The 12,285-nt window shown below is 37.9% G+C and overlaps 2 protein-coding genes across 2 annotated transcripts in view; both read left to right on the plus strand.

Annotated features, from left to right (window-relative positions):
* Positions 1-2,696: 2,696 nt before the first annotated feature.
* On the plus strand, positions 2,697-7,804 carry LOC104000070 (peroxisomal adenine nucleotide carrier 1). The gene is made up of 5 exons (XM_009422008.3): positions 2,697-3,003; positions 4,609-4,840; positions 4,964-5,110; positions 6,944-7,110; positions 7,273-7,804. The coding sequence occupies exons 1-5, from the start codon at positions 2,855-2,857 to the stop codon at positions 7,550-7,552; spliced, it is 975 nt and encodes a 324-aa protein (XP_009420283.2). The 5' UTR covers positions 2,697-2,854; the 3' UTR covers positions 7,553-7,804.
* Positions 7,805-10,506: 2,702 nt separating this feature from the next.
* LOC135671465 (potassium transporter 7-like) overlaps positions 10,507-12,285 on the plus strand; it is a 36,132-nt gene continuing 34,353 nt past the window's right edge. Inside the window, exon 1 of the mRNA XM_065179610.1 lies at positions 10,507-10,693. Coding sequence (XP_065035682.1) covers positions 10,655-10,693 — 39 coding nt within the window. The 5' untranslated portion in view covers positions 10,507-10,654. The remainder of the gene's footprint in view (positions 10,694-12,285) is intronic.

Consider the following 12,285-nt stretch of genomic DNA (forward strand, 5'->3'; position numbering starts at 1 on the left):
GGATAACCAACTTCCGATCCTCCCCGATGATACTATGGTTGCGATCGTGGATCAAACCAGCCCGCCAGCATCCAACGGCTGTGATCTGTGAAGAGGACGGTTTGGTTTCAAAGTGTGATCGGAGAGGATCTCCACCGAAGTAGGAGAAGAGGGCGAAGACCTTACGGGATCTTGAAAAGGATGCCGCCGTTACCCGCAAAAACCACCGGTATTCTGATAGGAGGAATCATTCGGTGGATCCGACACAGATAGGCAGGTAAAATAACGGGTAATTCATTCGAGTGCTTTAAAGCATCGATCGATTTTTTCTTCCCTCCTCCGTTCGAGGGATCCCGCGCAAAAGAGCACGTCCTTAAGATTCGTGCGTTCCATGGGCGGAAAATGATGGACGGCCATGGATTGTTGGAGCCGATAAGTGGCACGATGGTTATCGAAAATATGTCGTACCCACTTTCGGTACCCGTCATCTACCTGCGCTCGCGCTCTCATCGAAGCTGCGATGGGCCCCCCAATGAAAAGGGAGGTGGATGGGACCGGTAAGAAAAGTACCATTACTTTTATACCGACGAGAATATAGCCTTCTCGCCGGTAGGCGAACGTACGCTCGTTTATTATACGTTATGGGCAACATATACCCGTCATTCTTATATCACGAAAATCAAACATCCCACGCTTTCTGTTCTGGCAAAGTCTACCTCTATGGTGATTGGACGTACCATTGGGGCCAATTGTTTTGCGTCCACTCTAACGAAGGAGGTGGGATAGGTAAGAATCAACATGGCATGAGCCTAAACTGACCGAGCCAATACGTTATGAAAGCCTTCTATTTAAAGTCACATCGGTGCATCGATGTTTCTATACAGTTTATACGATGAATAAACGAAAAAAAAACCCTCGTTTTCTAATATTTCTCATTGGGGTGCTTTTTTTCACAAATATCTATCATGTATAATGTGGATAGGTGAGATGGCCCGATTGATTCACCGTCAAAAAGGCATATGTATTGTGAGAAGTTGAAGTGGCGATCCGACATAAGAGGTATACTGGGGAGACGATTCATCAGGGCAATTTGGTCTTAAAACGAAAATGTGAGACAAAGGAATAAGAGTCTTCCTCATTATGGGTTTATCTCGTAACTAACAGTCATCTCTTGGTAGTGGGGCTGTCTTGGTAATGGGATCATCTCCCGATCGTCAATAGCCCTACATAATAGATTTGCATTGAAGGTTTTTCGGCTCAATCCCTTTGATAATAGGCGAACGGACGCTCGTTTATTATACGTTGTGGGCAACATATACCCGTCCTTCTTATACCACGAAAACCAAACATCCCACGCTTTCTGCTTTGGCAAAGTCTACCTCTATGGTGATTGGACGTGCCGCTGGGGCCAGTTGCTTTGCATCCACTCTAACGAGGAAGGTGGGATAGATAAGAACCAACGTGGCATGAGCCTAAATTGACTGAGCCAATACGTTATGAAAGCCTTCGATTTGGAGTCACATCGGTGCGTCAATGTTTCTATACAGTTTATAGGGTGAATAAATGGAAAAACCCTCGTTTTCTAATATTTCTCATTGGGGTGCTTTTTTTTCACAAATATCTATTATGTATATTGTGGACAAGTCACCGTCAAAGATGCAAATATATCTTGATGTCTTCTCCTTACTGATGTGGGAGGCTGACGTGGCGACCCGACACAAGAGGTCTACTGGCGAGATGATTCATCAGGACAATTTGGTCTTAAAAGGGAAAGGTTAGACAGAGGAATAAGAGTATTCTTTGTTATGGGTTCATCTCCTAACTAAGAGTTATCTCGTGGTAGTGGGGCTTTGTCTTGGCAATGGGGTCATCTCCTAATCATCGATGGTCTTGTATAGCATGTTTGTGCTGAAGGCTTTTCATCTCAATATTTTCGATACTTAGGTTAGTGCATGATGTGATCCGATTGGAAACAAGTCAAGCCAAATATGAACTATTTTGCTATAGTATATGAAAGACGCGAGTCACGTTGCTTAAGAACTCATAATGTGATGTTGCCCTACTCGGACCCGAACCCATTCTAAGATGGACCCGAATCCGTCATTCCCTTCGTCAGCCACGTCGATGAAGATGTAGTCTGCACTTCCTTATCCGTCCGACTGATATCCCACGTGATGTTATTACTACTTACTATTTTATTTAATTAATGGGATAATGATTTAAAATATTTTATTTATTATTGGATCATCTAATCAAATTTCTATTTTTCTCATCTATACGTACCCGTCTCGAAAATCGACCAAAATACAAAGCAAGTCACCCAAATCATTATTTTTTTCCGAACAAATTAATTTCGTAATATATAAATTTTTATTCATAACACGATTAAATAATTGGTATGAAAACACAAAAAGAGGACAGAATGCGAGAGGTTTCGGGCACGTGATGTTTGTTTGGTAGGTTGACGTAGACTCATACGTCTTATCATGGTGGACATAAGCTGGAGAATTCTTTCTGTCCTGACCGAATCACCCTATACTTTTAATTGAGTGACGTGGCTTAAAACACCTGTGATACACGTGTACCACTCTTCTCGGGAACGCGAGAGGCGGCGTCAGCCGCGAAGCTTTTTTTGGGTGATTCGGCATGGTTGGCTAGGGGTGTTTTAGGCTCCAGATCTGACGAGCCCCGTCACGTGCTGGGGGTTTTATGGCCGTCGAGTGATCATGGGGCACAGCCGGCGGTCGACGACGCTCATTGCGGTGGAGCTACCCATCGCCTGCTCCTCTCGGGTTGGTTATTTCGTGCATCCGCTCATCGAGAGGGATAGCAGAAGAAAGAGGGCCGCTCGCGAGAGAGATCGGGAGAGGGGGAGATGGCGGATGGGTTGGACTGGGAGTCGCTCACGGAGGCGACGTCTGGGGCGGTGGGGGCACTGGTGAGCACCACCGTGCTCTACCCCCTCGACACCTGCAAGACCAAGTACCAGGCCGAAGTCCAATCCCACGGCCAGCGCAAGTACAGGTCAGTCTCTCCCTCCCTCTCACTCTCTCTCTCTCTCTCTCTCTCCCTATCCCTCTCACTCCCTCCCTCCCTTCGTCTTCTTGTTCCTTCGTTGTCTTTTCCTCGAAAATAAACAATATTTTTAGACAGACAAGGACGATCGCTTTTGGTCTTTAATAATCGATGTATAAATCTTGCGAATTGGTATGCTAATCGCTCGTTTTCTCCTCAAAAAAATAGACCATGACGATTTCTTTTTGGTTTTAAATAATTCTCATGCAAATCTCGCAAGCTGATCTGCTGATCATTCATTTGTTGTCTTTAGAACGATTTCTTTTCGGTTCATAATAATTCATTTAAATATTGCAACCTGATCCGCTTACTTGCTTTTTGTGATGTCACGATCTTAATCTGAAACCGTAGATGGATCGTGTAGTTGTGAGGATCGGCTCCCCTGATTGCTTTTTGGTTGTCGAAATCCTTTTTCTTTTGCTCGAGAAAAGGGTTATTGTTCCTTTCTAAATCCACAAACAATTAAGTAATACAAGTTCTTTCTAACTATTAAATTATTCCTTCTTTTTTTTTTCTTCTTCTTCTTCTTCCATTTGTAATCGATCACGCGAGGGAGATGATGCTTAAGGTCTTATAGGCTATGATGCTGGTAGAAAGATTGTTGGGTGAATCTCTGGAAGTGATTTGTGTACTGCGTTGACTCACTTGCATCCTTCATCGCACTGAAACCCGTTAATGGAAACCATCACTCGTTTGAAATCTCATTTTCATTTTCATATCGAAACCCTTTTGCTCAGGTTGTTCTTTGCAGTCAAACATCCTTTGTTAAGAAATCGTGGGCCATTTTATCACTTTTTTCTCATCAAAATTAATCGGGGGTTAACGATTAGACAATTTCAATCTGGATAATCGGTTGGTATTGCATTGTAACCATTCCCATTTTTCAAGATTTTTTACTTTGAGGAATTGGGTTTGGTAGGATCACTTGGATCTGGTATTCCCGACTAGAACTTTTCTTTGGATAAACCAATTAATTCCGGTTGATCCAAACCCTTTGGGCGTTTCAAACTTTGGGACAAAATGATCAGGCTAACCTACCACGCCCCCGATTTGTCTTTGCTTTGATTCACATCATCTGATCCATCCCACAACCTTCAACCCACCCAACCTCCAAAAGAAAATTACTGCTGGAAAGTTTGGTCATTCATGATTTATTATAGAATAATGCAATGGGAGCATGGACAATTATGAGAACAAGGAGGGTGATTTGGCGCCCTGGCGCCCGGAGAATGCATATAAAGAACAGTAATAGCCTTCTCCTTGTATGACATTAACTGGACTCTCTTTTCACTTTCTTTTTACCTTTAAATCAGTGACTCGATATGGTAGAGGCAGAAACTTAGTCCACCGACATTGAGTGAACGATGATCAACATAGTAAGTGACTGATTTATGTTTTCTTTATGACGCAACATCATCTTGCAAACTGCAGAGCACTTGTAAGTTTATTTTGAAATCAAGGAATTTATTGATGGAGCTAACTTGTTTGCTACTGCATCAGATTACTAGTTTGTTATACAATTTATTAACTTAATTTCTTTTCTGGTTTGCTCAGAAACCTTTCCGATGTATTATGGGAGGCAATTTCTAAACGCCAGTTTCTTTCACTCTACCAAGGACTCGGCACCAAGAATTTGCAATCTTTCATCTCGCAATTTGTTTACTTCTATAGTTACAGCTATTTAAAACGATTGTATTTGCGAAAGAGTGGCGCTAGATCTGTTGGAACAAAAGCTAACTTGGTTGTTGCTGCTGCTGCTGGTGCTTGCACTGTTGTTGTAACTCAGGTAAGAGCTTTATCTGCTTTGAATTTAATGATGCCTTCATGGAGTCGAATTATTTCTTTCATGATCAAGTAGCTAAATGTTGCCTATTTCAATATTCACTGGTGTGATTTCTTATCTTTCCAGCCACTGGATACTGTGTCTTCCAAAATGCAAACTAGTGCATTTGGTAAATCCAAGGGATTATGGGAAACTCTATCAGAAGGATATTGGAGTGAAGCATATGATGGTCTTGGCATCTCTCTCCTTTTGACAGCAAATCCTGCGATTCAGGTAACACATTTTCGTAGAGCTAAATTTGTGTATTAGTTGTTTTAAAATAGTGGTTTTTTATGCATAGTCAGTCAGCTGTTTTATCACATCTCGGCTCTCATGCTTGTGTGTGATTCTTATGATCTAGACCTGTTTTGGATGCATAACCTTAAGAAGTCCAATAAACAATGGCTTAATTATCGATTAGGTACAGGTTTTGAACTTATTTGCTGCTTTGTCTGATCTTTCCAACAGAGTGAGGATATTATATATGAAGTAAGAGATGCCACAATGGCCAATAAGGGATTCTGATAATGGCCCATAAAGTTGGTTTTACTCCCCACAGATATGAGACGGAATAAAACAAAAACTTTCTGGATGTCTAATAAGTTATAAGATCTTAGTGGGACTGAACACTTAAAAGAGTACAGCATCACTGGACAATTCTAGTCAAGTCACTGTGATCTGTTCTTGTGGATTTATTACTTTTACCCAGATATCAATGAGCAAAAGACTTACAGATTGATATGTAAATAAACGATGAGAGTGGATTTTCTACCTATATTTACAACAGCTTCGCATTGTGGGAATATCTTAAAACGAATCATGACAGACTATGCCTGTGCATCCGATGTACCATGTTCACTCGTGGCTAAATGCAAGCATAATAACTCAAGACAAATATGAACATGGTTTCTAATCTAGATTACTGGCAAAGCAATTTGTGAATTTGTGAAGGCAATGTTTGAAAGTCTATATACAACTAGTTCCATAATTGTAACTGATTTTTGGGCTTTGGACAAAGAAAATAAAATACTCGATTTGCTTAGTATTGGCTTTGCTAGATTCTTTTTGTTCTCTTTCCCATTTGGAATTTTGGATCTGAATCACTACTCACTGTATTGTTTCCTTTGACTAAAGCTGGAGTACCTGGTAATTCATATGCATGAGAAACACACGTACAATAGTTTAAAAATGTTGTTTGATGATCGAATCACTCGTTAGCCTGTTTTGATAAATGTTATGTTCTTTTGACCTCACAGATCTGCCTTTGATCGTCAGAAGCTGGCAAATTAAGTTAACCATCATACTTTTCCAAGGAGTGATAGAAATTTATCCCAGGATATCCATTTTTCTATTATTTATATGCAGTCCACTTTGCATAACATATTGTTTTATAAGCTAACAGGGCTAACCCTTGTGCTCCAGCACATTAACTTTTCACTGCTAAATTGTTGAAAGAATGTCTATCATGTTTTATGGGGTTAGCCTAATGTTTGATAAAGAACTTCTTTCAACATGTATTCAACTTTCTGCCTTGGCAAGAGTTTGAGAATGCCATTAAAATCACAGATTAGTATATGACCATCTCATGTCACAGTGCATTACAGAATGTTGATGTTTCTTTAACTTAGCTGATGTGGTTTTCCAAGTGTTGTAACCTCAAGTTGCTTTTTTTTATTAAGCATGTGTTAGGGTAGGTTCTTACATGTGGTGGTATTTGAATGAATAGCCATACTTCACATTTTGAAAATTGAACTTTTCGATTCTCATGAATTGCCTTTTATTCTGGTTAATGTTTAAATGATCTCGGACAACCTAACCTTCAAAGAAAGAAGTTAAACAGGGTCACATGGCTATTCATTTTGTTATCCTCTCTGACCTTTTGACACTAGAAAGTGTTACTTTTGAAAATCCTTATAAAATCTACACCGCTTCAACATGCAATGTGCATCCATTCGATGGTGTAATCGTTATGTTCTTACTCCTGAACAATTGCCAGAATTTATTTTATCAGGTGCCAATGAAAACTTGATTTTGATTTTGTTATTTTTGTCTTAACAAAACACACAGTATACAGTATTTGATCAGTTGAAACATAGACTTCTGAGGAGACAAAGTAGTAATGTATTGCCAGCGAACACTGAATCATCTCCAGCAGCTCTTTCTGCCTCCGCAGCCTTTGTACTCGGAGCCATCTCAAAGAGCCTGGCAACCATCTTGACCTACCCAGCTATTAGGTAGGTTGCAGAAACCATTAGCAAACTTACATCATCTGAGAAGCATCTGGTAATGATTTTTACTACTGAATGCTTCTTATGCATTTTCTTTTTATCATTCATTGGTTCTTTTGCATTTTGAAAGTTATGCATCAAAATGAGATCTAGTTGCACCCTGAACAGGTGTAAAGTCATGATTCAATCTGCTAATACAGAAGATGAGTCCAAGAGTGACACCCAACCGAAACACCCCAAGACGATGGTGGGTGCTTTATCTTCTGTATGGAGAAGAGAAGGTCTTCCTGGGTTCTTTAAAGGTTTGCAGGCTCAGATTCTGAAAACTGTTTTGAGCTCTGCCTTGCTGCTGATGATAAAGGAGAATATCTCAAAGTCTACATGGGTTGCAATGCTTGCTCTCCGGAGGTTTCTGTTGGTTTCACAGAAGAGAATCAAGAGCCACTAGATGCATATTTTTTCATAATAACATGGGTGATCAATATCGAACATAAACTTATTGGAGAAATCCAAATTGGTAATGTGGCAGCAAAATTGATCTGACAATTCACTCGAGTTGTTAGTATTATCATTTCTTCACCCAAATGGCACCTTTAATGGAGGTTCACATGCGAATAATCCTGAGGATGTCTGTTGGCTTGAATCATCCTGACTTTGCTGGCAACTTTTCAATAAATCAGGTGTGTGACATTGGATTCTATTTGCTTCTTTATTAGTTATTTGGCTCTTGAAATCTCATGTAATACTGTTTCGATTGCAAATATCCAATTGATGAGGGGATAGAACCAGGTATCAGCAGGTGTCTCTTTTAGGGCTTGCTCTCCCAATCTTTTATGGGTTTTCTGTCAGCAAATAGGGCAGCAGCAAGAGGTAATTTTGGAATCACATTAAGGTTAATAATACCCAAATCAGAATTAAACTATCTTCTAAGCACTTTGAATCTAAATCGGGTACTGTATCAACTTTCTTTTATCTTTCATGTTCCATTGTGAGCAAATTAAATTTTGTTTAAATATAATGGATAAAGCTGGACACTTAATTCAATGTGGGTTAAAGTTAATGCCTAAAATGCTTAATTTGTTATAATTATTCCTTAAGAAACAATATTACCATATTGTGAAAAGATCTTTGCAAAATAAAAAAAAAAGTCATTACTCTCTCTAATAAAAAATAAAATCCTAACTGTGTTATATATATAATTTGATTAATCGATATGAATGTTCATTCAGAGTTAATTGAGATTCCTTTCACATTTGTTATAGTTTAATCTCGATTGATACCACATTCGTCTAATCCCGAAGGTGTTGAACATATTTGATCATCTGATGTTAACTTCGAAGTGCTTATGTATTGATCATATGGTATTGAGGTGTTAGTCATGTGACACTAATATATCGTTCAGATGACATTGATACATTGGTCACTTGTGTAATATAACACTCATGTGATATTGATATGTCACCTGTGTGATGTTGAAGTATCGTTCATATCATTATTTTTACATCATTGTCTATGTAAACTCATTAACTATCAATTATATGTTGAGCATTAAATTACATTAATATCCTCTCTTAAAATGTCTAAAAACAAAATGATCAAAAATTGATGACAGTAATAAAGGGTGTTTGTTAATACTTGAAATATTATTTTTTTTAAATTTAATGATAACTCGAGTTTATTGTGTGGGTATTAACGGTAGTGACATATATCGAAATTTAACCTCTAGAGAGATATATATGTAAAATTTATATTTGGTGAGAGACATAAATGTAATATTAAAATTTAAAGGGGGGGCAAATAATAATTATTCAAAATGCCTATATATTTAGGTTTCCCTCCTAACTTCTTATTCAACTTGCATCTTAAAAGAATTTCCTGTCCTCAACAATAATATTTTTTTTATTGCTTTGAACAAATGACTTGAGAGTATAAAATATCATACCATTGTGACAATAATTAGATCTCAATGAATAGGAGCTAAAAAAAATATTATCGTTATTATTTTGTAATGGGAGCATCTATGCTTGATGATGTTTCAGTGGGTTCCAAACATAATAATGCAGTAGTTAATTGATTTGACCACCCATGCAAATTATTATATAAATGATAAACTCATTATAATCTTATTTATAGTCAATGACATAAAATAATATACTTGGAAGCATTTGCGTTTCTGAACATAAAACGATGATTGCTACTATTATCTAAGTATTAAAGTCTTGTTAAATTGGGCAAAAACTACAACTTGATTCAAGTAGAACTTGAGTGGGATTGGATAAGGATCATTATGCATGGAGATCTAAAATTCAAGTATAAATCTGATCTCTTTCAACATCTTAGGTAAATAAATAATTTCTTGGACACAAATGACTTCAACTCCCTTACAAAAAAAAAAATGAAATTATAGTTAAAATTATCAAAATGTTGGCTAATTAAGTTTGATCCTCTTTTACTGACATGCCACTGGTAAAATCAAACTTTAGACTTTAGCTCTTCTATGGTTAAACAAATAATAATGCTTATCATTCCCTCCATATATATATATATATATATATGTATATATTGGTTGAGAAGATATCCTATTGGTCAAAAAATGTACTGTATTATTATTATTATTTAAGGATATATGGTGAAGAAGGAATTCTGTAATTATAACCACTACATAATTATGATTATTCCTTCTAAATAAAAAACAATATGTTTTTTTTTATCTAAAAGAAATAAATAAATAAATTTCCTGAAGAGGGAGGAGAAACATCACATCACAAAGCTAATTTCTTTTGTCCTCTCTCTCTCTCTCTCTCTTTGACGGTCAAAGAGAGAGGTACAGCCGTACAATCTTACTTTATTTTATTTAATATAGTATAATATAATGTGTATTTAATATGTATAATTAAAAATAATATTTTCATCTAACAATATGTTTATTTATTCTAGTTAATAAAATTTATAAGAAATAATATTAATTATTCTCTTTATATATATAATATTATTTTGTTCCATCTAACAATAAATAGCTAATTGAGATTAACTACAGTGATATATATATATATATATATTAATTAACTACAATAAATCAACTGAGTCAACGAGGACTGCTTTTATCCGAACCAACTCAACTCGCACACGCTTCCGACGCGGAGTGCGCCAACATCACAAAAATTGTAAAAATATGGACCGTCCATCTAAATCACGATGACATCAACGGTCCACAAACAAATTGGCGATCTTAACATCTTATCTTCACCGTTATAACAGAGAACGAGCGCCCGCCTCGCACTCGAAGAACGCTCGCGGGCGGTGACAGTTCGCTTATTTCGGTTGCGGTGACTAGATCCCTCTCTCTCTATCTCTAGACGAATCCGTCCCTCGTATAAATCATCCCCAGAAGTTTCGTGCTTTAGCAGCCCACTCATTCGATTCCCATATATCACCCCCTCTCGCATTTGCTTCCGGAGCTAGCGGATTCGGAATGACGGTTTCTCGGCGATCGATTCGGTCTCGGAGTTAGAGAAGCAGCGGCTGCGGTGGTGTCATCAATCCGTTACCAATGGATCGAGAGAGAGGGTCGACCTCCGACGACCGGCGGGTGGGTAACCGGATGATCGAGATTGGGTTTTGATGTCCATTTTTCTCTTTTTTCGTGTTTCGTTTCCTTACCTTCGTTCATTCCGTAAATTTGCTGTTATCGATGTTTGATAGGATAGAGTGTTTCTTTGTGAGGGTTGGCATGTTGTTTTGCTCTACGAGTAAATCGTGGCGAGATCGGCTATTTCGACCCCGAGCTTCGATTTGGGCTTCTTTTTCTCGTTTTTTGAAATTGTTGAGTAGTGGTGTCGAGAGTAACTTGTCTTCTCTAGGTGCAGTTGTTCTTTCCTTCACTTTCTTCTCTTTGATTCGGCTGGCAAGTAGTTAAGATTTGAGACGTATGGAGATTTAGGGTATTTCTTGGGATTTTGCCTTAGAAACGAAAGATAGTTCTAGGCAAGATTTGATCGATAATTTTAAGAAGACGATTTCGTAAAAGGTGATGCTTTCTGGCTGTTTTTCAGTATGAGATGTTTTGGGTTTGGGATCAAGTCAGGGTTTTCGTCCCAGATCAGAGAGAAACTTCTTAGGCTTTCATTACCCCTTGTTGAACTAAAAAAGGGCAAACTCAGTAGTTTCCTGTTAAAAATCCCGACTCTATAAACTTTTTGTAGATCATTGAATTCTCCGTTAATGTTTATGATATGTGTTCTTTAACTGGTATGCATATTTGTGAATGTTTTGTACCTCGTGCGTAAATTATTATAAACTTGCATATATTTCCAACTTCGAGTGGAATTTTAGTTGTTTTAACTTTTCATAATTATTAAGTATATCTTATGATTAGAAAACGTAGAAATACTTGGATTAGTTCGACTCCATTTTGCTTGTGATCCCAATAATTTCATATTTCTTTTGAAAGAAATGTTTTGGTACTCAATGAAAGAGCACAGGATCTTCCAGTTTCTTGTGCAGCAAAGCTAGTATCGTTGGGTTTGGAATGGTGTATTGGAAAAGAAACCCAACATCATGTGATAATAATTTCTGATATCATTTTGACAAAAGATAAATCGAAGGGATTAGATCGTTGCATGTTGCAACGAGAGAATATTGGCTGTGCTCTTGTGTTTGTTGCTTGCGAAATGCAGGACTCTTTGGAAATGTTAGGTCGTCAGTTAATCAATGGATTAATTTTTATTATATAAGAAATAAGTAAAATTATTAATACATTATCATTTTAAAAATGCTACGTACATGCGGTTTACCCCATATGCTGATTTTGATGGGTTAGCACTTGATGGTGTTTAGTTGCATAGACAATGCATAAAGACAGCTAGTGATGCTCCTCACTCATTATTAAGCTGAAGAATTTTCTTTTCCAATTTTCTCCAGGCCTCCTTAAACTTCTTTTCTTTAATCTTGTAGCGGCAACAACTGTTGCTGCTTTGATTGGAGTCGGCAAAGGCAGCAACCTATTGCTATTTGCTCCACCATTGTCAGCTGCAGTGGCAATGACAACTACTGCTGCATTGGACGGCATTGGTTGTAGCCGTTGTTGCGACTATTGTGGACATTGGTTGTAGTGGCTAGACACCCTTAATCATTGGGTAGATGTGTAACACCCTACTCTTAGTTCAACACATACCCTACATG

The sequence above is a fragment of the Musa acuminata genome, unplaced genomic scaffold (genome assembly GCF_036884655.1).
Source record: "Musa acuminata AAA Group cultivar baxijiao unplaced genomic scaffold, Cavendish_Baxijiao_AAA HiC_scaffold_1139, whole genome shotgun sequence".
Lineage (NCBI taxonomy): Eukaryota > Viridiplantae > Streptophyta > Magnoliopsida > Zingiberales > Musaceae > Musa > Musa acuminata.